We start from the raw sequence: 27,920 nt of genomic DNA on the forward strand, positions 1-27,920 counted from the left end.
TTGATATAATATTTCACAGCAGGGCCCGTTCCAGCACCCACCAAGAGTAACTGTGAGGACTTACATTGTTGTGGCACCACTACCACCACCACCACCTTCAAAGGTCCAATTTTTCTATCACTGTTCAACAATGGTATGTAATTACAATTCTTGATCTAATATTTCACAGCAGGGCCCGTTCCCGTGCCCACCAAGAGTAACTGTGGGGGCTTACAGTGTTGTGGCAACACCAACACCTAAGGCTACAATTTCTGCAGAGTATATAGGGCAGGCCCCTACTTTCAAACATCCAACTTACAAACGACTCCTACTTGCAAACGGAAGGAGACAACAGGAAGTGAGATAAAATCTACCCCTAGGAAGGGAAATTCTCTCCTGTAAGTGTTAATATGGGAAAAACATTTATCCTCTTCACTGATGCTTTATCACCAATCCTTGTTTCACTAAAAACCCCAAATTTTCAAAAAACATTTGTCATTGGGACAGAAAGTGAGGTGAAATCTTCTGAAGAGGTGCACAGACAGGAAAACAAATGTTACAGGGGTGATAACCCTTCCCTATGTCTTCCAAAAAGCTTAAAAATAGATTTTTTAGAGCTACACTTTAAAAATGTACCAGTTCAAAATTACAAACAGATTCTACTTAACAACAAACCTACATTCCCTGTCTTGTTTGCACTGCCTGTATACTGCTGTTCAGAGTATATAGGGCCTGGGGGCCCCACGCCTTTACTTTTTTTAATTTGGGTGCGGGATTCCCCTTAATATCCATACAAGACCAAAGAGCCTGGTAATGGACTGGGGGGTACCCATGCCGTTTGTCTCACTGATTTTCATCCATATTGTCGGGACCCGACATTACATTAAAGCCGCAAGCAGTTTTAAATTACTTTTATTCCTTTAAAAATGCTATTTTGTGCAGGGACTGTTCTAAGCACGGGAAACATGCACCACTTTACAGGCATACTATAGACACCCCCAGGTACGATATTTAAAGGAATATTTCACTTTTTTTTTCACTTTAAGCATCATTAAAATCACTCCTCCCCCTGAAAAAATGTCAGTTTTTAAAACTTTTTTTGCATTGATACATGTCCCCTGGGGCAGGACCCGGGTCCCCAAACCCTTTTTAGGACAATAACTTGCATATTAGCCTTTAAAATTAGCACTTTTGATTTTGAACGTTCGAGTCCCATAGACTTTAATGGGGTTCTAAAGTTTGCGCAAACTTTCGGTCCATTGGCAGGTTCTGGTGCGAACCGAACCAGGGGGTGTTCGACTCATCCCTACTCTTGAGTTTACCTAATGCTTTTCCTGACTCTGGTGGGTTACAGTGTGGTGGAAAACATAGTTTTGAGGCTTCTGTTAGTCAAGAGAGGAGCGGTGGAGAAGGCGGTCTCCTAAGTGATGCATTTCACATTTTTTTTAGACCTCGCTGCTCAGGGCTGTCAGCTTCCACATCCCCATCTGCACTGTCTGCATCACAAGGTGGACGATTATTTAGGGGCGAAAACAGCGATAAGAGCTTTTCAGTCGACGATCCACTGGCTTACTGGGTCATGAGAATAGACAATTGGCAAGAATTTGCCTAGTATGCAATTGAACTGCTGGGCTGTCCTGCATCCAGCGTGCTTTCCGAAGTGCATTTAGTGCTGCTGGAGGCTATGTTACTGATAACAGAACACGTCTGACTCGGTGGACCGTCTGACATTTATCAAAATGAATCAGTCCTGGATTACCTGTAGCTATGAAGCCCTTGAATCAGATGTCGCTGATTAAGTGTTTTTGGGATGTGGAATATCTGCAGGACTTCTAGGCTACCTAGCATTGTGGGTGTTGATTTCATCTGGAGGAATTTTTTTTTGGTTTAAGTTTCAAGGGCTCAATTAACACCCAAAGACCAATTTTTCCGCACCTGTTTGACAGGTGCATATCATTTCAATTTTTGACAGCAAGGTCAATTCTTGCTTTCATTAAGAGTACCTCTATAGGGTTACAGTGTGAAGGCACCACCGCCACCCAAAGACCAACTGTTCTGCACCTGTTACTTCTATCCAAAGTCTTTGGAAGAGACATCAGAATTTATCCAAAAAATCTCTTATCTTGTTCCCAGTGCACTACATTGTGGCTTCATCATACAGACTGGCTCTACAAGCCGTGGTTTACTAAATAAAGAAAGCTTGCATGGAAAGTGTCTTTTTTTTGGTATTTTAAATGCAATTATTGGTGCAGCAGCTTCTATATGCAGTACAGATGTGCCACTTTACATGTAGACTAAGGGGACCCCCCAGGCACTATATTAAAAGGAATTTTTAATTTTTATTATTTCACTTTAAGCATTAATAAATCACTGCTCATTTAAAAATTACATTTTTTACAAACTTTTTTTTACTGCCCCAGGGCAGTACCCGGAACCCCATAACCGTTGTATTGCCAATAGATGGCATATAAGCCTTAAAAATTGGCACTTTTGATTTTTTTCCAGTTCGGGTCTCATAGACTTCAATGGGGTTTGTTATTCAGTTCCGAACTTTCGCGATGTTCGAAAGTTCTGGTGCAAACCGAAAAGGGGGGTCGTTTGGCCCATCCCTAGTCAACACTATTCCAGGGAACGTGGGTGACACATAGACCAAATATGGTAATTTTCAGTGGGAATAGAGGCGGAAGAGGGTCATCGTGTTGTGAGGTCATCGCTCATCGTGATTACATCAGTAGTTCCCAATCCTGACCGTTGCTGATCCACCAACTTCCCTCTGCAGACCGTACCTTCATCTCTATTCCTTTTCGTTAGTGCGGGCAGCACTGTAAATCACAGAAGCTTAAAGTGGTATTGCATTGTGTCTCAACTATAGAATAGAACCAGCATACACTTTTATCTACACTGCTGCTTATTCATTACATGACCCTATTAGAATGGGATACTCAGTGTGTGGCAAGCTTAAAGGGGTTGTACATTCTATGCATTAAGATAAAAAGCCTTCTGTGTGTAGCAGCCTCCCTCGGCCCCTCTAATACTTACCTGAGCCCCATCTCTGTCCAGCGATGTCCACAAATGTCTCGGCCGCTTGAGACTCTACCCACTAATTGGCTGAGACACAGCAGTGGCGCCATTGGCTCCCACTGCTACTAATCAAAGTCAGTTAGCCAATCAGGAGAGAGAGGGGTGGGGTGGGCCACAGGTCCCTCTTTGAATGGACACAGGCAGCTGTGACTCGGCTCGGGTGCCCCCATAGCAAGCTGCTTGCTGTGGGGGCACTCAACCGGAGGCAGGGGCCAAGAGCACAGACGAGGCACCCGAGAAGAGGAGGATTGGGGCTGCTCTGTACAAATCCACTGCACAGAGGAGGTAAGTATAACATGTTTGTTATTTTTATAGAAAACAAAACAAGATTTTACAATCACTTTAATGCATCCATACCACATAGGGCAATGAGCCACAGTGCTGGATGGGAAGACAAGCAGAGAAGAGAGAAGGGCTCCACAGACACTGGAAGTTTGGAGTCTTGGGTGTATGGCTGCTAGTGGGTGTACTAGTGGGTTCACTAGTATCAGCTACTCAGGGCACATGACCCCCTTTTCTTAATGAGTTCCCAAGGTCATGACGCTACCAGCCTCTTCCCGCAATTTCTTTGCTCTGAGCTGGTTTGAAGTTCCTGAGAGCAAGTTGTTAGCTTATGATAAGGCATTACGCTTGACCAGTGGCGGCCCGTGCATTGTGGGTGCACAAGCTTTGGTTGGTCTTTAGTTCTTATGTCCTTGGTGTTTATTTTTCTGGCTCTCCTATTGTCTGCCTTATCTAAAATTTCAGTTAGTGTGAAGACGGTGATGGAAATTTTTATGTAGAGCACAAAGCCCAGCTACAATTAGATTATATATCTATATAGATATAGATATAGAGATAGATAGATAGATATATATCTATAGATATATATCTATAGATATATATCTATCTATCTATATATATATATATATATATATATATATATATATAGATAGATAGATAGATAGATATATATATCTATATATATATATAGATATATATATCTATCTATATATATATATATCTATATATATATATAGATATATATATATATAGATATATATATATAAAGAACACTGTATAGCAAAGGATACAAAATAAGGCAAGTTTTGCTTAGTTGGGTAAAATATGGTAACAATTTAATATGACTTAAACTATTTTTGGGATATAGGAGAAATACTGTATAAGTAATATCTATAATGTTACCCTTGTACAGATGATCATAGAACATTGCAGAGCTGGCTTCTATCAGTAAAGTATTTTTGTTGTCAGAAGTGCAGATCTTTGTACTTACGGAATCAAGGAGCTGCTGGTCACACCTGTGGAATAGACAGGACAATGAATGACCCAACAGATACACGGGGACTGACAGTATTGGACCCTGAGGACAATGATTAGGAGGAATACAGATTAAGAGTAAAGAAGTGTGTCCCAGGTCTCTACAGGGGGGGGGGAGACACTGGGAGATGGGATTTTAAATGTGCCCAAAAGTCAATCACTATATACCATAAACAAAATTTATTTTTTTCACACAAAAACGTTAAAAATGCAAGAAATATAATTTTCATAAAAGATATGTTATGTTGTACACATCGCCATACAATACAATTGTCTACATCTAGATAGATCCCACAAAATTTGGACTGACGTGTTTCGTGCTTCTTCAGGATCCAATTTTCAATATTTCTAAACCTTATGACAGATTGACAGTACAAACAATATATCAGATCCAAACATATATATATAAACAAACATTATAGCAGTTACATGTTCATTCTAATAAATCAAAAAGGGAAGAAAGAAAGTGAAGCAGGATATCATTTTTTCAAAAGATACGTATATACACAACAACTAAAAATTGGTGGGCAAGAGAATGAAAAAAAGGGAATATTAAATAAAATAAAATGGGGGGGGGGGCAGGGGGAGAGGACAAGACAAGTGTTAAGGACCATACAGAGTCAACATATTGGGGGGGACAAGAGGCTACAAAAACAAGGAGGAACCATATAACTGGCAGTTTGTCTTACCTCCAAAACAATATCCAGGAAAAATGTATAATAAGATGTATTGTATGTGTATACCCTAAAGGATCTGAGAAATGCTCTGATCCAAAATAAAACATTCAGTCTATGGTGTCTAGATCAAAGACTAGGAATGGGATTGCCGTCAGGAAACAGGCATCTAGTAAGCATAAATAATAGTGGAGAAATAGATAGTGAGGTATTAGTACTTGTAAGCACCCAAAATTATCAAGAGTACAAGTGCCCTGACTTACCAAGAAAGTGAAATACAACAATGAAGGGATAGAGAGGAATTATCAACCATCAACAAAAGAGATCCGAGTGCCACAAAAGTTATATGTCTAAGTCCACATAAAGGATCCTATACAGCAGTATTTGGATATACAAGAAAATTCATAAATCATAAAACCAGATAAGGGAGTATAGAGCTAGGTGTCATATGCAAGCGATAAGTGCTATCAAAAGTACAAGTGCCTAACTTACCAATTAGACCAAATGCAAATGAAAAGGGGTGGTTTGGTGGGATCTGCCAGCCCTCCCTAGGAAAGGCCCAGGTGCCAGGTGTCACGCCGTGTCCTAAATTTGATCCTGGGACCTGGTGTTCACAGACGGTTTCCTAATTCCTGAACCACCAGGGAACTTGCTTTATGGCAGAATCCTTGTTAGGTTCTACTCCAATAGTTTGGATGTTGGCTCCACCCTGGGATCAGCTGTTGGTAGTCATCTGATCAGTGACCCTATAAATCTTCACTTCCCCTTCCTATCCTTGCCCTAGTATAGGTACCTGTTTATGCTAGTTTGGTGGATGTGGGTTGTTTCTGGTTGTTTGTTCCTGACTCTGATTCTTGGATTTATGCTGATCTTCTGGTTGCTGACTTTGCTTATTCCTGACTGCGATTCTTGGATTACCCCTTGGATTTACGCTGTTCTCATTGCCAACCCTGCCTGTTTCCGACACTGCCTTCTGGTAGACCCCTGTGTACTTCTGCCTTGGTCCACTGTCTTGGATTGTCCTTTCACCTACCAGTTTTCTGTCTACGGACTCTACTAACTGTGAGTTATTTGCTGGTGGTTCCTTGTTAGGCTGTTTGCACCATCTATTGTGGTTCCTTTATACCGGCTGCAGGATCTCAACCGTCCCTCCACCTGATACTGGGATAACAAGACTACCGGTCAGGTAACCGGAGTGATGGTTGGAATCTCCTGGCAGACCTGACACCAGGTAGAATACATATATGGATCCTCACCATAGATCTGCAATAATAGTAATCTACATAGATAAGGGGGTTGAACCAGTAAGTAGAGTAAAGTGTCCTAATAAAAAGGAAAATTAGATCGATTTGTGGGTCCCAACCCACTTACCAATTGTGATTAGGAGTGCCAGTAGGGTCGTCCATGTGGTAGGTCCAAAGATGGCGATGCCGCAAACCAGAGGCGCATGTGAGCCTCTATATGTACCAGTGAGAATGGGGGAATGTCTCGCCACGTACACGCTCGTGGTTGTTTGACTGTGGCTTGTAAGGCATGATGTGGGGGACAGGAGATGGGGAGGAGCTAGGTCTCACTGGTACATATAGAGGCTTATGAGCATTTCTCAGATCCTTTAGGGTATACGCATACAATACACCCCATTATACATTTTTCCTGGATATTGTTTTAGAGGTAAGACAAACTACAAGTTATATGGTTCTTCCCTGTTTTTGTAACCTCTTGTCCCCCCAATATGCTGACTCTGTACGGTCCTTCACACTTGTTTTGTCTCTTCCATTCCCCCCCCCCCCCCCATTTTTATTTTATATAATATCATTTTTTACTTTCTCTTGTGGTGTGTATACATATCTTTTGATCAAATGACATCCTGTGGGTGTCGTTGTCATCATGGGTCAGTGTTGGAAAGCAACATGCTGAAGTGTATGGGTGCTCTTCTGTCCCGCAGATAATTCGGCGGAGGTGGTCCTCCGAGTTGCATTCTGGGAAAGGGTATTTATGGGACAGACGCCATGTTACAGGGGTCTTTTCTTTGTGCCTCGTGGCCCTCCTGGCCTATAGGTATGTGTCGTAGCCCTCTGGCCTGGAGGGTTGCGTTGCTGTAGCCACGCGGGTGGACCCAGAAGCCTGGGATGGTCCTGTGCTGTCTGTTCTGCGGGAAGAAGCCGGACAATCGGGAAGATCCAGAGGAGGACGCATCTTGGAAAGGACCATGCAAGGCTGGTTTTAATAAGGGCCTGGTGACTCGATTGGAGGACATATCCTAAACTACACTACCGCACAAGTACTGCCGGGTTGGCCTTATGGTTCTGGTACTGTGGTTTGCTGTTCATCGAAAAAAAACACTACATCCTGTGGCAGAGGATCGTACAGGTTTTATTTCACTCAAGTCTGTGGCAGAGACTGTTTTGTTTGTGCTGCGTACCCGCTGCTAGGTTGGTGAGAGAGACCTATCCGGACGGGCAAAGATTTAATCCTGAGCCGAGGAAACATTCATCCTAAAGATTTCAATTCCTTAGTGCTACGCCAAGAAAAGGTATTTGAACCTCCCTGCAACTCTTCTTCTACCTCTTTCCTGCTACTTCTTCCAGTTATCTCCCATTAAAGCATTGAAAAAAATACTCAAGTGACTGGTGCCTACACTTTCTGGTAATAAGCTCAACCGAACCCTAGACCCGATACTGGTGAAAATACAGGTAACAAGGTCACGGTAACAGACCGCTTTAAATCAGCAGCTCCACCGTGAGTTAGTGATATATATATATTTTATACTGTCTATCTGTTATAAGGTTTAGAAATATTGAAAATTGGATCCTGAAGAAGCCCACACCTTGGGCGAAATGCACCGATCCAAACCTTGTGGGATCTATGCAGATAATTGTATTATATGGTGATGCATACAACATAACATATCTTTTATGAAAATTATATTTCTTTCTGGTTACATCCTTCCACTGAGTAAAGATTACACTCCTTGGGGGTGGGGCTGGACAGCAATGAGAGGCATTGCACTTACATGTTTTTTTAGTCCAATACTTTTTGTATCATAAGATAAACACACATTGTAAAAGAGCTTTTCATATATCCAGATAATCATATTAGAGGAAACTTCTACTGAAAATATGGCGGCTTCCATTACTGACCTCTCATGAAAATGCTAGCTCTTAGTTTCACAAAACATTTTAGTAAATCAATCCAAATATGAAGCAGGGCTCTGACCCTTCATCAGGTTTAATAATCAGTTTTTAGATATAAGGGGTCTCACCCCTGACAGATAACAGAGCCCCCCCATATACAGAGGAATGTTACAGTAGAGAGTCTCTGACCTGACTCACCTTCAATGACTCCAGCAAAAGCACACGATGACGTCTCCACCTGCAGGAAAGATGGGATAAGCCAATCACCATTCTTTATATATAAGCTAGCTCTACTGTTGTCATATGTTAAAGGGGATTTATAGTGTATTCTTTGCTTTACTATAACTAGATCAGGGGTGTCAAACTCCATTTCATTTTGGGCGACATCAGCATTATGGTTGCCCTCAAAGGGTCAGTTGTATCTGTTAGATTAGATGTCCAGAGCACAGCTCCCCACCTTTCATCAGAGGTCTCCTCACCTCTAGAAGTCAAGAGTCCCCCACCCTCCCTTACATCTCAGTGCACCTCCCTTACATTGTGCTGCTGCCAGGAAGACATGGGGGACATGTATCAATGGAAAAAAGTTTGTAAAAAACGTCATATATTTAAATGAGCAGTGATTTATTGATGCTTAAAGTGAAAGCATAAACATGAAAAATTATTTTTAATATAGTGCCCTAGGGGTACACTTAGTCTACCTGTAAAGTGGCTCATCTGTACTGTGTATAGAAGCTGCTGCCGAAAGAATTGCATTTATGAAGCCAAAATGCTATTTTTTTTTTCCCTGCAAGCTTTCTTTATTTTGTAAACGACTTGCAGAGCCAGTGTGTATGATGAGGCCACAAGGTAGTGCACTGGGAACAAGATTAGAGATTTTTTTTGGATAAATTCTGGTGTCTCTTCCACAGACTTTGGAGAGAAGTAACAGGTAACAGTAACAAATTGCTCTTTGGGGGTCAGTGGCACCCTTACACCATAACCCTATAGAGGTACTCTTGATGAAAGCAAGAATTGGCCTTTGCTGTCAAACATTTTAATGATATGGACAGGTGAGGAAAAATTGGTCTTTCTTTGGGTGTTAATTGTGCCCATGAAACCTACACCAAAAAAATGTTTCCAGATGAAATCAACACCCACAAAGCTAGGCAGCCTAGAAGTCCTGCAGAGATTCCACATCCCAAAAACAATTAATCATCAGCATCAGGGGCTTCATAGCTGCTGGTAATCCAGGACTGATTCATTTTAATAAATGTCAGACGGTCCACCGAGTCAGACGTGTTCTGTTATCAGTAACATAGCCTCCAGCAGCACTAAATGCTCTTCGGAAAGCACGCTGGATGCAGGGCAGCCCAGCAGTTCAATTGCATGGAATTATTCATTTTGATACATTTCAGACGGTCCACGGAGTCTGTGGACAGACGCGTTCTATTATCAGTAACAAAACTTCCTGCAGCACTAAATGCCGTTCGGAAAGCATGCTGGATGCAGGGCAGCCCAGCGGTTCAATAGCATACTTCAAGTTCTGGCCAGTGGTCTATTCTTATGACCCAGTAAGCCAGTGGATCGTCGACTGGAAAGCTCGCCCTATTTTCGCCCCTAGATAATCGTCCACTGTCTGATGCAGATGCTGCCGATGGGATGTGAAAGCTGACAGCCTTGGGTGGCGAGGACTAAATAAATTGTGAAATGCATCACTTCGGCTGCCGCTTTCTCCACCGCTCCTCTCTTGATCAACAAAAGCCTCAAAATGACATTTTCCATGACACTGTAACCTACCAGAGTCGGGGGGGAAGCATTCAATAAACTCCTCTTTAAGGTGTCATCAAGAGATTTCATCTACTGCACTCTCTGTGGGGACGGGATGAGTTCTGAGACTTTTCCCTTGTAGCGGTGGTCAATGCACTGCAAATTTGCGGAGGCACGAGAGGCAGACTCCTTGGGATCATTGAAGATTATAGTATCTGGAACTGCCTCCTCCCAGCCACGTACTACTCCCAAGGGTTCTGCAGATGCAAAACCATCTCTTACTGTTTGACGTATGTCTTCCTCTGCTTCAGTGCCTCCAAAATTGCCTGAATCTTCCTCCTCCCTCTCTTCTTGTGTGTTCAGTGGCATAGGAATAATGGTGTCTGCATAAATTGGGCCTTGAGAGGAAAGGAAGTCCTCCTCTTCCTCTCGATGCTCTGCCTTGAGTGCCCTGTCCATAATGCCACACAGTCTGCTCCAGCAGGAACATAACAGGGATTGTGTCACTGATGCATGCATTGTCATGGCTCACCATCCTTTTGGCCTCTCTTTAAATGGTGACAGTACAGTGCATGCATCCTTTATCATGGGATGGGAAAACAAAAATCTGAGCCTGTCGTTGTGCTATACTCAGGTACTCGTTGATGGCCCTCTATTGCATTTGCAGCATTGCCAAATTAGTGTTCCACCTGGTGGGCATGTCACAAAACAGGTGGTTTACGGCAGGTAGAATTCCCGCTGAATTTCAGCCAACAGAGCATTGGCTGTGTATGACGGCCTGAAATGGCTACAGACACTTCTGGCCTGCTTTAGCAGATCTTCCAACCCTGAGTACCTATTTGGGAAATGCTGTAACACCAAATTGCAGACATGTGCCAGGCATGGCACATGTGTCAACTTTCCCTGTCTAAGGGCAGACAGGAGGTTTGTGCCATTATCACACACCACCATTCCTGGCTCCAGCTGGCGTGGCATGAACCACCTCTGGGCCTGGCCCTGCAGAGCTGCAAGAATCTCTGCTCCGGTGTGGTCCCTGTCCCCTAGACACACCAGCTGAAGCACTGCATGGCACCTTTTAGCCTGACTCATTGAATAGCCCCTTGAGCGCTTAGGGGGTACTTGTGATTCATAGGAAAATTCAGCAGAGGAAGTCATGGAGGAGGGGGTAGAGCTGACAAATCTTGCATCATCACCACTAGCTATATGGAGACATGGCGGCACAACAAGCTGCAGCACTGAGCTCTGTCCTGCATCCTTCCAAGTTGCAAACAGAGTTACCCAGTGTGCTGTGAATGAAATATATCATCCCTGACCATGCTTGCTGGACCACGTGTCAGCAGTAACATGGACTTTGTGACTGACTGCCTTACCCAATGATGCCACAACATTGCCTTCCATGTGATGGTACAGAGCTGGAATGGCGACTGGGAACCATGCCATTGTGGTACAGCACATTCTGCAAAATCAGGGAAGGGGAAAGAATCCACTAGATGGAAAAACAGAAGTTGTAGAGCCAGCAGCTTTGACAAGTTTGCATTTAGACGCTGGGCATGTGGGTGGCAGTGCCTGTGTTTTTTTTGTTTTTTTTTTTTTTTTTTTTTTTTTTTTTTGTTGTTGTTTTTTTTCACTGCAGCAGATGGGGCAGAGATATTTGGAAATTTGCCAGCTATAGTCTACAGCTGGTGGTGTGCTGCAAGGACCTGGGACACCCTGTGCATTACCATCTGTCAGTGGAGGCTGCTGAGAGGTCATGGGGTATAGCAGGGACAGACTGAGGTGAGTAAGGAGAAGGAACAGATTTGTGCCCCTTTTTTGTGGCTTTCAGGTGCTCTTGCCAACAGGCTGGGTGGTGGGAGGTTAAATGCCTTGTCAAGCATGTGGTACCCAAATGGCTGGTGTTTTTGCCACGCTTGATGTGTTTGAGACAAAGTTTCAAAATTGCAACGGTGCAATCAGCTGCACATGTGCTAAAAGGCCCAGACAGCTGAGCTGTGGGAAGTGGTCCAGGGGATAACAGCTCCACAATGTGATGGAATAGGGTGGCTGCTCTCTACTCTTCCATGATGGCTGCCTCGTTGGGGTTGTGCCTCACCATCACTTTCCTCCTCTGCTCTATCTGGCACCCAAGTCACGTCAGTGACCTCATCTCCATCCGCATTACCACTGGAGACAACTTGGTAATACGCTGCGGCTGGGGGAACATTACTGTCAATTTGTGTACCAGTGTTCTCCTCTCTCTGTAGGCTCATGTTCCTGCCTTCCTCAACCTCAAAACCAACATCTGAATGAAGTAATGACTGTGCATCGTCAAGAAGAAAGTGGCTAACGCTGTGTTCAAATAACTCTGTTTAATCCTCCATGCCTCATGCTGGAGCTATGGCAGGAATAGCTGTGGACAAGGAGGAAGGTTTAGCCACTCTGGCAGCTGCAGTGGACTGTGCACCAGTCTCTGCTTGGGTGATAGAGGATGGTTTAGTAAGCTAGTCCACCACCACCTTTGCATGCTGTAGCTGGATAGCAGAGGGCAACATCACTAAATGGAGGAAATGATGCACTGCCTGAGGACTGACCACTAAGGATGAGCTTCGAGTTCGAGTCGAACCCATGTTCGACCCGAACATCGCATCATCAAATTTCGAACATTATGGGCCGTTCGTGCCAAATTCGAGTGGCACGTCACGGCCCATAATTCACTGCGGCATCGCAGAGAATATATACTCTCTATCTATCCTTTTTTTCAGCGGGGGAACGCAGTTCCGGCACCTCCACCACTGAATGTACGTAATGGCAAGGAGTGCTGGGTTGTGATACAGTGTCTATTGATGCTGGCTGTTGATGGATCTTTTGGTGGTGGAGGGGATCTATTTCTGCAGAAGGGTTGATTGCTGCTGGGGAGGTCTATTGTTGCTGGGGGGTCAGTTGTCGCTGGGAGGGATCTACTGTTGAGGGAGCAATCTATTATAGCTGGCTGCTAGAGGGTCTATATTGTTGCTGGGTGATATTTTGTTGTAGGTGGTCCATTGTTGCAGGGGGATCTATTGTTGCTGTGGGTCTATTGTTGTTGGCTGTGGGGGGTCTATTTTACTGCTTTTCTTATCAATAATAAATTCCATACAAATTACTTAGTACCACAAATGTTACTTGGTTCTGTATTCTCTAAAAGGGGCAGTGCTGGGAGGTGGGTAGGGGGTGGTACCAAGGACTGGTGTTCAGAGGTAGATAGGGGCATATATATATATATATATACACACGCTGTATTCAGTTTAGCTAGATCCGTTCCTGTTATTCTCTTCGTACTGGCAGGCAGGTGTTTTTACAGTATTTACAGCTACCTGAAGAAAATTGGTGGTGTTCTTCTGATCCTATTAGTACCGCAGGCAGCTACAGTACTTACAAGTTAGTGTAGTGCATCCTCTGCACAGTGTACACCTAAAGCTACCTGAAGAAAAAAATTTTTTTCGGCAGCTGGCCTTGTTGAGCCCCAACATGTGAAAGACTTGGTAGAGTGGACAACCAAGCCGTCCTCATCCTCTCTCACCCAGGCTCAGGGTACTTTGTCTGGCAAAGCAGCTGCCAACGCGGCCTCTTTCCTCGGTTCGATGGCATCAGTCACTCCTTCCCTAGCCCCACCATGTCCTCCTGAGGAGTCCCCCGAACTGTTTGACCACAGTGTTGGGTACATGCTCCAGGAGGATGCCCAGCATTTTGAAGGCTCTGATGATGGTACCCAGCTAGAGGAAGGCAGTAATCTGAGCCCAGAGAGAGGGGGTGCCCAAGAAGGACATCAATCTGGCAGTCATGTTCCCCCCCGCTTCAGCATACTGCCAGCTTTGCTCCAGTGGTGAGGAGGGAGGGGATGATGTCACTGACTCCACGTGGGTGCCTGATAGGAGAGAGGAGGAGGAGGCACATCTCCAATGAGGCAGGATGCCCCCCCAGGGGCCAGCTTAAGGGCAGCACACCGACTGCATGACACCGCAGAGCTCCGCATGTGCAGGGCGCTGCTGTCTCTACGCGTTATTACAAAAGTTCTTTGGTGTGGGCCTTTCTTAAGACGAGTACATCAGATCCCACCTCTGCTATTTGCAACATATGTCTCAAGCATATCTCACGTGGCCAAAACATCACCCGCTTGAGCACCACTTGCTTGACCAGACATATGTCAACCTGCCATGCAGTTCGTTGGCAAGCGTACCTAAAAGACCCACACCAAAGAACAAAGCGCACCTCTCCTTGCTCCTCATCAGCTGGGATCTCCAAACCTACTATACTTTCAGTTCTCTCTGAAACCTGCACTGAGAGGAATGAAGGTGTAGAATTAGGTGTCACAGCCAAGTACTTGCAGGCAATCTGCTATCAGTACACTGACGTCAGATTGGCTAAATTGCTAGCACTTCAACTGCTGCCTTTTCAGTTGGTAGACTCTGCCCCCTTCCGTGAGTTTGTGGAATGTGCGGTTCCTCAGTGGCAGGTTCCCAAACGGCACTTTTTCTCATGGAAGGAGATTCCGTCTCTCTACCGGCATGTGGAAGGCAATGTCTTGGCCTCGCTGGACAGGGCGGTCAGCGGTAAGGTGCATATTACTGCTGACTCATGGTCCAGTAGGCATTGACAGGGACGTTGCCTATCTTTCACCGCGCACTTGGTGACTCTTCTGGCAGCTAGGAAGGATGCAGGACAGGGTGCAGTAGTTTTGGAGGTTGTTCCGCCACCATGCCTCCAAAATTCTACTAGTGGTGATTCTGCCACACCTCTCTCCTCCACCCCCTCTTCTTCTTCCTCCATGGCCTCTTCCTGTGCTGATTTGTCCTTGGAACCAGCGGTGCTCTGTAGGTGTTCAAGGGGCTACGCAAACACACAGGCAAAAAGATGCCATGCGGTGCTTGAGCTGGTGTGCTTGGGGGATAGGAGCCACACTGGTGCAGAGATTGTGTTAGCTCTGCAGGGGCAGGTTCAGAGGTGGTTGACGCCATGTCAGCTTAAGCCAGGTATGGTGGTTTGCGACAATGGAACCAACCTCCTCTCCACCCTCCGACAGGGACAACTGACCCATGTGCCCTGTTTGGCTCACGTCCTTAACTTGGTGGTGCAGCAGTTCTTGGGCAGGTACCCGGGCTTACAGGATGTCCTAAGGCAGGCCAGGAAAGTCTGTTTGCATTTCCGCAGGTCATATAATGTCAATGCTCGGCTGGCTGACCTCCAAAAGGAACTTAACCTGCCCAAGAACTGCCTAATCTGTGACATGCCCACCAGGTGGAACTCAACGTTGGCCATGTTGCAGTGGCTGCACACGCAGCAGAGGGCCATCAATGAGTACCTATGCGACTATGGCACCCGGTCAGGGGAGCTTGTTTTTTTTTTTTTTTTTTTTCCCCACGCCAGTGGGCTATGATCAGGGATGCATGCACTGTCCTGTCACCATTTGAGGCCAAGAAGATGGTGAGCAGTAACAGTGCATGCATCAGTGACACTGTCCCTCTTGTCCACCAGTTGGAGCACACTAATGGACAGGGCACTTGAGGGAGAACAGAGGGAGGAAGAGGAGGACTTCCTTACCTCTCAAGGCCCCCTTTATCTAGACAGTGTTCCTGCATGCCTGCCGATCACACAGGAAGAGGACGAGGAGGAGGAGTATTGTGTCAGAATGGAGATGGAGCCTGGCACTCAGCATCAGCAGCAGTCTTCAAGGGATCATTTACAGTCCGAAGAAACCCATGGACTTGTACGTGACTGGGAGGAAGTGGCTGCGGATCATGTCGTCCTTAGTGACCCAGAGGGCCCTGGACCGAATGCCTCAGCAAACCTACGCTGCAAGGCCTCCTTGATCCTGCAAAGCCTGAGGAAGGATCCTTGTATTTGTTGTATCAAGGGGAGGGATGATTACTGGCTGGCAACCCTCTTTGATCCACGTTACAAGGGTAAGTTTGCGGACCTTATCTTGCCATCACAGAGGGAGCAGAGGATGAAACCTCTTTGGGAGGCCTTGCAGAATAGGTTGTGCAATGCGTTTCGAGAGCCTGGGAGGTTACAATTTCCTGGTCCTCCTGGACAACGTGTTGCTGAGGCTTCGGTCAGTCACAGAAGGAGCGGTGAAGGTGGCCGTCTGACTGATGCGTTCAGACAATTTTTTAGTCCGCAGCCCCAAGGTCTGATCAGTTCCAGCAACCATCGCCAGCATCTGATTCACATCGTGCAGGAATACCTAGGGGCAAGATCAGGCTTGGACACCTTTCCCACTGAAAATCCTCTGGGTTACTGGGTCTTGAGGATGGATCACTGGCCAGAGCTTGCACAGTATGCAATTGAGCTACTGGCCTGTCCTGCATCCAGCGTTCTTTCGGAACGCACATTCAGTGCTGCTGGGGGCTTTGTAACCGATCACAGGGTGCGCCTGTCCACCAAATTGGTCGATCGGTTGACCTTCATAAAAAGGAATCAGTCTTGGATCATCAGCTACCAAGCACCTGATGCAACTATTTATTTATTTTTTTAATGTGAGATCCCTTCAAGACTGCCTATGCTGATGCTGAGTGACTCTCCTGGTATGCTGAGTCATAATCCTCTTCCTCCTCAATTTTCATGCTGATAGCTTGTAAGAACATTTTTGGTTCTGGGCACCGTCACCAGTGGCCAAGGCCCAATTTTTTTTCTGCCCCTGTTTAACAGGGACATATAATTACATTTTTTGATGCAATACTTTGCAGCAGGGCTCATTCCTGTGCTCCAACTATAGCATCTGTGAGGGGTTGCAGTGTTGTGGCACCAGTGCCTAAGGCCCAATTTTTCTGCCCCTGTTCAACAGGGACATGTAATTACAATTCTTGATCTAATATTTCACAGCAGGGCCCATTCCTGCCCCCACCAAGAGTAACTGTGAGGGCTTACAGTGTTGTGGCAACACCAACACCTAAGGCCCCAATTTCTGCAGAGTATATAGGGCAGGCCCCTACTTTCAAACATCCAACTTACAAACGACTCCTACCTGCAAACGGAAGGAGACAACAGGAAGTGAGATGAAATCTACCCCTAGGAAGGGAAATTCTCTCCTGTAAGAGTTAATATGGGAAAAACTTGTCTTCTCTCCCCTGATGCTTTATCACCAATCCTCGTTTCACTAAAAACCCCAAATTTTCAAAAAACATTTGTCATTGGGACAGAAAGTAAGGTGAAATCTTCTGAAGAGGTGCACAGACAGCAAAACAAATGTTACAGGGGTGATAACCCTTCCCTATGTTTTCCAAAAAGCTTAAAAATAGATTTTTTGGCTGGAGCTACACTTTAAAAATGTACCAGTTCAAAATTAAAAACAGATTCTACTTAACCCTACAGTCCCTGTCTTGTTTGCACCGCCTTTATACTGCTGTTCACAGTATATAGGGCTGCAAGCCGTTTTAAATGACTTATTTCTTTACAAATGTCATTTTGTGCAGGGATTGTTCTAAACATGGGAAACATGTGTCACTTTACAGGCATGCTATAGACACCCCCCAGGTACGATATTTAAAGGAATATTTCACTTTTTTTTTTTTTTTCTCTTTAAGCATTAAAATCACTGCTCCCGAAAAAACGGCCGTTTTTTAAAACTTTTTTTTTGCATTGATACATGTCCCCTGGGGCAGGACCCGGGTTCCCAAACCCTTTGTAGGACAATAACTTGAATATTAGCCTTTAAAATTAGCACTTTTGATTTCGAATGTTCTAAACTTTCAGTCCGTTCGCAGGTTCTGGTGCGAACCGAACCAGGGGGGTGTTTGGCTCATCCCTACTGACCGCATCCGCCTTAACCTGTGGACACATATGCTTCTGGCCCCCTTACAGTGCCATGGGAACATCTGCCTCCTGCTTTTGATAGGGTGGGGGGTGCTTATTAACACAATGCAATATAGATGTGGAAATGTGTATGTAGATGCACTTTAATTAATGGCAAGTGGTGTTTGGTGGAACTGTACAGCATTAAATGGAAGATAACGTATTGAAATATACGACATTAAACTTGCAGTAACGCACTGAACTGTACTATGTTAACCTGAAGAGAACGCACTGAAATATATGGCGTTAAACTTACAGTAACGCATCCCTTTGGACATTATTTCCTATTGGGAGTATTTGACCAAAAATGACATTTTGTTGCAGGGGATGCCTAAAATCTGACTCGTATCTTAGTGCAGCAGTGAGCCAATCACACAAGCAGGAAATTATGTTTCTGGGGGGTGTTCTGTGTACAGAACACCTCCAGGTGGCCATATTGCATTGCATTTTACAGAATATTACAGCGGCTGCAGATTGAAAAGAAAGTCATTTTTAATAACATTCAACTACAATATGACTTGTGTCGCAATTGTAAATGCTAGATTATACTTTTTTTAGTTGTATTTTTTTTTTTCCGTAAAAGTGAAGTTAACCATAACAATAAAAATGACAATCAGGTAAACATGGAATAATGCACATAAATATTTCATATTGACCTCCCCCAGTCAGCAGATGGCAGCTCCAGGAATGATCAGCAGCTTTCTATAGGCTCCTAAGGAACGTGCTGCTTTATGGGGACTAGAAGGGCAGGGGGATCAGGCTACACACACTGCAGCAATGACTTACACAGAATGGACTTAACCTTTTCCCCTCTTTCCCACCACACCTAAAAATAGATGGTCCATCTGGTTAGTTACAAAGTATCATGGGTTTAACTTTTTACATCAAAAACTAAAAAAATAAAATGTCAGTTTACTCCAATGATCCTTATTTTTCAGTCCATCCCTTCAGTTGCTCGATTTCCTCCTAAACACATGAAATCAAGTTATGGCATTAATGTCCCTGGGTATCTGAGAGCAGGTTTCAGCCAAACTGACAGCGCCTGTTAGGAGGGGAAGAATGCAGCCTGGTAGTCTATTGCCCAAGCTGGAAGATGTCCAGAGAACTTGCGAGCCCTACGCTTTCAGTCCTCATCTGGAACCTTTCCCTACCGCTAGTTCTGTCTCTACCAGGCAGGGTACCCGTCCCTACTCTACCCACTCAAAATGTGTGCCCAGCCTGGGAGCCAGGGTCTTAAATAGGCTCTGCTTGACCCAAAATGGCCACCAGAGTCACACAGGGCAGCAGCATTCAATAGGATCACTTCCCCAATGACCCAGAAAACCACAGAGGAACACCATTCCTCCTTCCTCACTTCCTCTCCAACTGCAGTGTGGCTGTGGAAGAGCGCCACCTCCAGTGGAGAAAGTAGACTGCACCTGCCTACAAATTGCATACAGGGAGGCATGAAGCCAAACAGTAAGAAAAATAACTTCCTTTGCCCAGAGATCAGCTAAAATTTTCAAGTAACTTATTTTTTTCTTTCGTCCAGAAGTTCCCTTAATTAATTCCACCACAATCTCCAGAAAACAGACTATCGGACCTCATTCATGGCACCCACACACCAGGAAGACATCAGTATAGACATACATGTTTCCATCGGCTGGTGACCCGAATGTAGATGGTGTAGTTGTATTTGGGGATAAGAGGAACATTGTGGAACCCATTATAATGGTGGTTATCCCCCAGGATGAAGGTTCTGGGTTCGGTGAGGTTCTCTGCAGGAAGGACAGCCGCGGTATAACGGCTCGGAGACCAGCTGAAATTGCACGGGGGGGATTTGAAAGTCCGACACTCCTTTGTTGAATTGTCTTCCTGACCACCAAAGACAATTATTTCATAAGATCTGGAGGCAGAAAATACCGGATTAATCTCAGCTATGCAATATAATGTGCTTATCTCTGCTGTTCATCATTTCCAATTGTAATTATTATATTAACACAGATAAAGACATTCTGCTCTAATTGCATCATATTTCAGGAACATTTTTTCAAACATTGCAGAAATTAAGGAGCAAACATGTAAATAGACAGAGGCTCCATGTTTGTTCAGAGCAAGGGTGGGTTGTTAGGATTTATAAAGTCCCGGGTCTCCTATATGTAACATAACAAAGAGCAGATGGGGTGGTTTTCATCCCCTTGTTATCTCTCACCCTTCTCCTTTATCTTTGTTGTCCTCCTTTGGTATCTTTCCCTTCCCCAATGTGCTCACTTAACCACTTCTGCCCCGGAAGATTTTATCCCCTTCCTGACCAGAGCATTTTTTTGCGGTTCGGCACTGTGTGAATTTAGCTGACAATTGCGCGGTCGTGCGACGTTGTACCTAAACAAAATTGACGTCCTTTTTTTTTTCTCCCACAAATAGAACTTTCTTTCGGTGGTATTTGATCACCTCTGCGTTTTTTTTATTTTATTTTTTTATTTTATTTTTTTTTTGCGATATAAACAAACAAATGTCATCAATTTTGAAAAAAAAGCAATATTTTTTTACATTTTGCTATAATAAATGTAGCGCTTACCCCCGAAGGAGCGGCTGAATATTGTTATATCTGTAATTCACGTTTACTGCTCAACCCTCGCAGTCCATAGATTTAAAAGTCACAGTCCTTAATGCTTTTTCTCAATGCTTTATTCATAAACATAAACTGGGATGGGAGAAGGACTTTTTTTGAGATGCTCTTCTGTTACATTGTCACTTTTCCATGAGTCATACAAGAGAAACTGTGCATAATTGCGGACAATCAAGAAATCATTTCTCAATAATTTCTTCTATCAGGGACGATGGAAGTAGATTTAATAGAGAATGAGTTGATAAAGAGTCACTCTGAATAACTTCTTCATCAGGATAACTTTTAGAGAACGATCCATATCTCTACATGTGTACTTGCAGCTTCACCGCTACCCTTTTCCCACTACTTCCCACCGACATGGTACTTCCAGGTTTAGCTAAAGGAGAGTAAATCTGAATAACTCCTCCCGCTTGACTGATTGGAATCCCGGGGCAATGCTGAACTCAAAGTCATAGGCCATTACTGCCCATCTCACTGACTTGTGCACCAACAACCCTCAGCCTCTGGCAGTACCTTTCCCTTGGGCTTTCACTCACGTGATCAATAGTCCATGTGCCACTCATAAACATGAGTGGTACTTTGGCTTTTTCCCATGTTGAGGAAGACAAGGGCCTCTTCCCCACAACCCTGGCTTGATGTGCAGGGACTACTTATAAGAATCTGGAACCCCCCCAGATACCAGCTTCCCTATGTGACTAAATATGAGGTACATAATACCCCTACACATTCACCAAAAAAATGCAGAAGTAAATAAAAACACAACACAGTTTGACAAGTCCTTTAACCTCTTCAAAACCACAATATAGCTAAAAGACAGCTACAGAGTGGTCAAACATTGCCAGGAGGGCATTTATAGATGTCCTCCCATGACCGCACTTCTTGCACGGTCCATGTGGCACACATCAGCAGGGTTCTGTGATCTGATCACAGATTGGAGTAAAGAGCCAATCACAGCAGCTCTTTACCACATGACCAGCTGTGTCCAATCACAGCTGATCACTGTAAACAGGATTTGCTGATTATCGTCATTCTCTGACAGCATTCAAGCTGACAGCACGTGAGGAGAGCCGATAACCGGCAAATCCACACAGGGGACATCTACATTGATAATCAGGGCACTGATCATCAGTGTTCTGATGATCAGTCAGCCCCAACAGTGCCAATCAGTGCTGCCAATCGGTGGACACCAGTGCTGCCAATCATTGCCCATCAGTGCTGCCTGTCAGCGGCTATCAGTGATGCCTATCAATGCCACTTATCATTGCAGGTTATCAGTGTCCATTAGTCCTGCCTATCAGTGCCGCCTCATCGGTACCCATCAGTCCTGCCTTTCAGTGTCCATTAGTGCCACATAGTAGTGCAGCCTCATCAGTGCCTCCTCATCATTGCCGCCTCATCAGTGCTCATTAGTGCCTCCTCATCAGTACTCATCAGTGCCACCTATCTGTGCCTATCATTGCTGCCTACCAGTGCCCATCAGTGCCACATATCAGTACAGCCCTTATCAGTGCCTCATTAGTGCCCATCGGTGCAGCCTGTCAGTGTCACCTATTACTGTCCATCAGTGCCCACTGGTGCAGCCTGTCAGTACCCATCAGTGCCACCTATCACTGTCCATTAGTGCCCATCAGTGCAGCCTCATCAGTGCACACCAGTGAAGGGGAAAAATGACTTATTTACAAAATTTTATAGCAGAAAATAAGAAACTATATTTTTTTTTTCAAAATGTTCGGTCTTTTTACATTTATTTAGCAAAAAAAATCAGTTGTGATTAAATACCACCAAAAGAAAGCTCTATCCGTCTCAAATAAAAATCGGCTTGTCTGGAAGGGGGTGAAAGTGCCCAGTAGGCAAGGGGTTAATAAAAAAAAAAAGAAATCCCCCGATGTACATCCCTGTTCCATTACATCATCCAGAGATGTAGGTCTATGTCAATCATAATGAATGATGACCGCCGACCCTCTAACCCGACCGCTCCTGTTTGCCGGTGCAGAAGGACAGCTCTGCTTTCCCCACTCCTAAGTAAACAAAAAGAGGCGGGGTCACCTCGTGATGTCACTGGGTGACCCCGCCCCTTTGTTTACTTCAGCAGAGGGGCTAATTGACAGCTCTGCTTCCCCCGCTACTGAAGTAAACAAAGAAGTGGTGTCACCCCTCCCCAATGACGCCCCTTATGAAGTTACTGACCATAAATAGACATGTCCATATATGGTCAGTGACATTATAAGGGGGCGGGTCACCGTTGACATCACCAAGTGACTCCACCCCTGTTTAATTCAGCAACAGGGGGAAGCGGAACTGTCATTTGGGGGGCCGGCATTGTTTATCATGATTGATGTGGACCTATATTTCTGGATGATGTGATTGATGTACATTGAGAGACTTTTTTTTTTCATTAACCCCTTCAATACCGGGCACTTTCACCCTCTTCCTGCCCTGGCCAATTTTCAGCTTTCAGCGCTGTCACACTTTGAATGACAATTGCGCGGTCATGCAACACTGTACCCAAATTAAATTGTTATCATTTTTTTCACACAAATAGAGCTTTCTTTTGGTGGTATATAACCACTGCTGGATTTTTAATTTTTTGCAAAAAAAAAAATGAAAGACCAAAAATTTTGAAAAAAACATTTTTTTCTTAGGTTTGTCACTAAATTTTGTAAATAAGTAATTTTTCCCCTTCACTGATTAGGAGGCACTAATATGCTTCATAGATGGGCACTGATATGTGGCACTGATGAGCATTGATAGTGTGGCATGTTGTAAATCTTCTTTACACGCTGAGCAAATATTTCTCACCTGATTGGCCCATTCAGATTAGGAACTGGGTAGAGCTGCAAAATGTCATCATGTATGGTCTTCTCCATGTGGAGAGGAGGATCTGGAAAGGAAGATTCAGTAATCTGATCAGAAAACAGAACTGATCTGCTGTATGCCAGGAATGACTATCTGACCACATATGATATGGAAACTGCAAACTGTAGAATTCGTTTAGACTTGGACCAAACGTTGGGTAATGGTTGCTTTCAGATATCATTTGATATCATTTAGGGTTGGAGTTAATGCCTTTCCTGGTTCTTTGGTTTTAGCGGGTCATCTTTGTGTTCAACCCACTGATCTTGTGATATAAAGGAGGGACAGTGGTCCAGAGCAGAGAGCCCCCCTTGCTCCTGAGCAGAGAGGCCCAGAGCCTGTAAGAGAACCCCATAAGGGAGAAGATTTGAGAGCGCCCCCCCTTGGGAGGAGCAGAGGAATGTCACTTGCCATTGCCGTGATGTAGAAGGCATCAGTACCTGGAGTTCATCCCCAAAGATTCCAGCACTGGGAAATGTTGCTAATGTTTCTTCCTACATGAACTCTACCTTTGCAGGTATGCGGGGGCAGCACACAGCCTGAGTTAGGAGTAGGGATATAGGAAAAATCTTGTTCTTGCATGTTGGACTTTAAGATGTTCATTTTACACTTTTGTAAGTAAAGGTTTGAAACTTTGTTCCCATCTGGTCTGAATTTACTTAAGGGGTGTAATTAATGCAAGTAACTGGCACACATAGTCTGTAGTTCGGGTCACTAGACACACTGAGGTATGAAGACATCAGTACCGAAGTTGGTGCAGTGTGTAGATACAAGTGGTCACCCATGGTAACAGAAGTCTACCATTATGCCTGTCATTATGTGTGTGCCTGAGATAGGTGGGATAGCCTCTTGCAGGAGGGAGTTGTTGTTGGTGCTCTCTCCATGAGTGGTCTGTCTCCCATAGCAATAGGAGCAGACTCGTGCCGCAGAGGCCCCTGGCCTGTAGACAGGTATGGAAAAGTCAAGTGAACTTTAGTGCATGCATGGAGACCACGCTGGGTGCAGGGCTTGACCACATACTATTACTGGGAGTAAGGTAGTGGTGATTCACTGTACAGGTGGATGTGGACAAGGCTCATCGTGTCCCTCCTAAATGCAAGTTACAGAGAAGGTGTACTTTGTCATGGGGACCCAAGAGTTAAGTAGAGAACAGATATGGTGCAATTGTACATGGTGTACTTTCATTTCTAAAAGCAAAGGCCCACCTTAAGTTTGAGCCCGCACAGCGGCCTTAGCCTTGTCTCAGGGCATTGATAAAAACTGCACAGAACAGAGGTACCCCATGTGTGATACAGTGATCCCATCCCAAGTATGTCCTCTCCTGTGACCAAGACTTGGCGCCAAATGAGTTAATGGGAAAACATGGAGGAATGGCTTATCATCAGTGCTCCTCCCTACAGAGTGCCCAGAGCGAAGATGCCAAACTGTGTCCCCCTCACCCTACCTTTATTATACATGAGTCTGTATGTGTCTGTGTGGGTGCACAGTGTGTACAATGTGGGTGCATGCACAGTGTGTTTAGTGTGGGTGTATGCAGTGCTGGGACAAGATCATCCAGTGCCCAGGGCAAAGATGCCAAAATGTGCCCCCCTTCAATATTTGTGAGCTTATGGGGAGGACGGGGAGAGAGAGCACAGTCCGCACCTCCTCCTGGCTCTCTCCTCCTCTCCTTGCTGCTTTTAGCGCTGGGCTGACAGAAGTAGTGATGCCACTGTCACTTCTCCTGTCAGCCTTATAGTAGAAGGAACTTGTGGCACCCCCAATCCCCACAATACATGTTGTGCCCAGGGCAGCCCCCCTGTCCCAGGCCTGTATCCATGCACCATCATATATGAGGTCCCTAAGCTACAGTATAGCTCATGGAACCCCTAGCATCCTCTGGGGGAACCTTAGGGTTCAACAGAACCCTGGTTGAGATTGGCTGATATAGCTGATCATCAAGTCCCTGCAGCAGATTGGTGTCAGTGGTGAACCTTCCATTGTGAAACAAGACCAAACACTCCACTGCTTCAAACCTATGAATATTTATTGTTCTACCAAACAGCTTACAATTCCCATGTCTGCCAGTGTACTCACCTCCAATATCAGTCTCAATGTTCTCGGTTGTAACCTCCTTAGCTCCAGATGTTGTGAGTCCTCGGAGGGTGATGGTGTAGTTGGTCCCATACTGGAGGGGGATTTTATATTCTGTCACATTGGGTGGAAACTGGAGAGATTCATCCACAGCAAAGGACACATTGTAATCCCTCCAGGCTGAGATATTCATCTACAAGAAATTATACTTTATATCACTCATTTGATAACCATGTAGTAAAGATTAAAAATAAGCAAATTGGTTCTTTAGTAAGCTGAAAAGTTATATATGATGATTTAATGCCAATTTTTACATTTATATATTTTAAAAATTGTTTTATGTTAACAGCATTATAGGGTAGAATTGGCACAGGATTTCTAGAGCTTTATGGTTTATCTGAAAGGAAAGTACTTCACTGCACTAGCTGCCTTATCTTAGACACTTTGAGAGAAATCTTAGAGCACATAAAGCTACTGAGCTCCCTAAACAGCAGAATATTTCATCAGGAGGTAAGGAGAAACTGGAATCGTGAAATGGAACCAAAGACTCCACCTGTTGACTGGATATGAGAACATAAATAATATTTTTTTGACTCAAGGGAAAATATATAATTTATTTTTTTTTTAGTCCTAATCATAATAAATACAATAGCAAACTTTGTAGAAACCATTGTAGATTGCCTCTCTATGGACTTTATTTTCATGACAGATACCATTGATGAGTATGAATAGCACTGCTTGGCAGGTAAAAGGCTACAACTGCTTAGTTCTGCTCAGAGGTCATTGTTACAATGATCGCCAACCTCAGAATATTATTATTTCTTATTGGGTTTCCAAAGCCTGGTTACTCCTGGACTCTATTCCTTGCATTGAACCTAGGGATGAGCTTCGAGTCGAACCCATGTTCGACTTGAACATCGCCTGTTCGGTTGTTCGTCGAATTGGGAACGTTATGGGCCGTTCACGCCAAATTCGAGTGGCGCGTCACGGCCCATAATTCACTGCGGCATTGCAGTGCATTGCTGGCTGATTGGCCAAGCATGCACTATGACCCGTATTCTTGGCCAATCACAGCGCCGTCTGTACAGAGAGCCGTAATTGGCCAATTATGGCTCAGGGGATTTAGTACACGCCCCACACTATATAGGGCCGCCTGTGTGGCCCAGCTTTGTGCAGCTACATCTCACTGCAGGCCATTAGTATGTCTGGAAGGCCAACAAGAAGAGGCAGACAGTCACAAGCCAATAAAGGCGGGCAAGCAGGCTCTGTGTCTAGAGGCAACAGTGCTGGTCGTGGAGATGGTGCATCCTCATCAGCATGTGACCGTGGGACACGCTTGTCCTTTTTTTTTCGGCAGCTGGTCGTGTTGAGCCACAACATGCGGAAGACTTGGTAGAGTGGATGACCAAGTCATCCTCACCCAGGCTCAGGGTACTTTGTCTGGCAAAGCAGCTGCCAACGCGGCCTCTTCCCTCGGCTCAATGGCATCAGTCACTCCTTCCCTAGACCCACCATGTGCTCCTGAGGAGTCCCCCGAACTGTTTGACCACAGTGTTGGGTACATGCTCCAGGAGGTCGCTCAGTGTTTTGAAGGCTCAGGTAATGGTACCCAGCTAGAGGAAGGCAGTATTATGTGAGCCCAGAGAGAGGGGGTGCCCAAGGACAGCAATCTGGCAGTCATGTTCCCCCAGCTACAGCATACTGCCAGGTTTGCTCCAGTGATGAGGAGGGAGGGGATGATGAGGAAGTCACTGACTCCACATGGGTGCCTGATAGAAGAGAGGAGGAGGAGGCACATCTCCAACGAGGCAGGATGCCCTCCAGGGGCCAGCTTAAGGGCAGCACACTGACTGCATCACACCGCAGAGCTCCGCATGTGCAGGGCGCTGCTGTCTCAGCGCGTTATTCCAAAAGTTCTTTGGTGCGGGCCTTTTTTGAGATGAGTGCATAGGATCGCACCGCTGCTATTGCTACATATGTCTCAAGCGTATCTCGTGTCGCCAAAACATCACCCACTTGGGCACCACATGCATGACCAGACATATGTCGACCTGCCATGCAGTTCGTTGGCAAGCGTACCTAAAAGACCCACACCAAAGAACAAAGCGGACCTCTCCTTGCTCCTCATCAGCTGGGATCTCCAACCCCACTATACCTTCAGTCCTCTCTGAAACCTGCACTGAGAGGAATGAAGGTGTAGAATTAGGTGTGTCACAGCCAAGTACTTGCGGGCAATCTGCTATCAGTACACCAAGGTCAGATTGCAGCAGGCAAATTTCCCTGCCCCAGCTGCTGCACCGCCGAAAGAATTTCGCTGCCAGTCATCCACATGCCCAGTGGTTGAATGCTAGCTTGGCTAAATTGCTAGCACTTCAACTGCTGCCTTTTCAGTTGGTAGACTCTGCCCCCTGAGTTTGTGGAATGTGCAGTTCCTCAGTGGCAGGTTCCCAAACGCCACTTTTTCTCACGGAAGGTGATTCCGGCTCTCTACCGGCATGTGGAAGGCAATGTCTTGGCCTTGCTGGACAGGGCAGTCATAGGTAAGGTGCATATTACCCCTGACTCATGATCCAGCAGGCACGGACAGGGACATTGCCTATCTTTCACGGAGCATTGGGTGACTCTGCTGGCAGCTGGGAAGGATGC

At 45.1% G+C, this 27,920-nt stretch overlaps 1 protein-coding gene and 1 long non-coding RNA gene across 10 annotated transcripts in view; one reads left to right on the top strand and one right to left on the bottom strand.

Moving 5' to 3' along the window:
• The window catches only part of LOC141122093 (uncharacterized), a 107,342-nt gene that overhangs the window by 42,049 nt on the left and 37,373 nt on the right, over positions 1 to 27,920 (top strand). The gene's annotated exons all lie outside the window — the stretch shown is intronic.
• LOC141122014 (C4b-binding protein alpha chain-like) overlaps positions 1 to 27,920 on the bottom strand; it is a 341,346-nt gene that overhangs the window by 11,261 nt on the left and 302,165 nt on the right. For 8 of the 9 annotated variants that reach the window (XM_073611817.1, XM_073611832.1, XM_073611852.1 and 5 more), the window contains 5 exons: positions 25,278 to 25,467; positions 23,148 to 23,229; positions 19,370 to 19,625; positions 8,375 to 8,423; positions 4,334 to 4,358 (listed from right to left, as the gene is read on the bottom strand). In XM_073611817.1, the coding sequence (XP_073467918.1) occupies positions 4,334 to 4,358; positions 8,375 to 8,423; positions 19,370 to 19,625; positions 23,148 to 23,229; positions 25,278 to 25,467 (602 nt within the window). The remainder of the gene's footprint in view (positions 1 to 4,333; positions 4,359 to 8,374; positions 8,424 to 19,369; positions 19,626 to 23,147; positions 23,230 to 25,277; positions 25,468 to 27,920) is intronic. The other variant, XM_073611845.1, reaches the window with a different exon arrangement.

This window comes from Aquarana catesbeiana, linkage group LG01, assembly GCF_042186555.1.
Source record: "Aquarana catesbeiana isolate 2022-GZ linkage group LG01, ASM4218655v1, whole genome shotgun sequence".
Taxonomy (NCBI): Eukaryota; Metazoa; Chordata; class Amphibia; order Anura; family Ranidae; genus Aquarana; species Aquarana catesbeiana.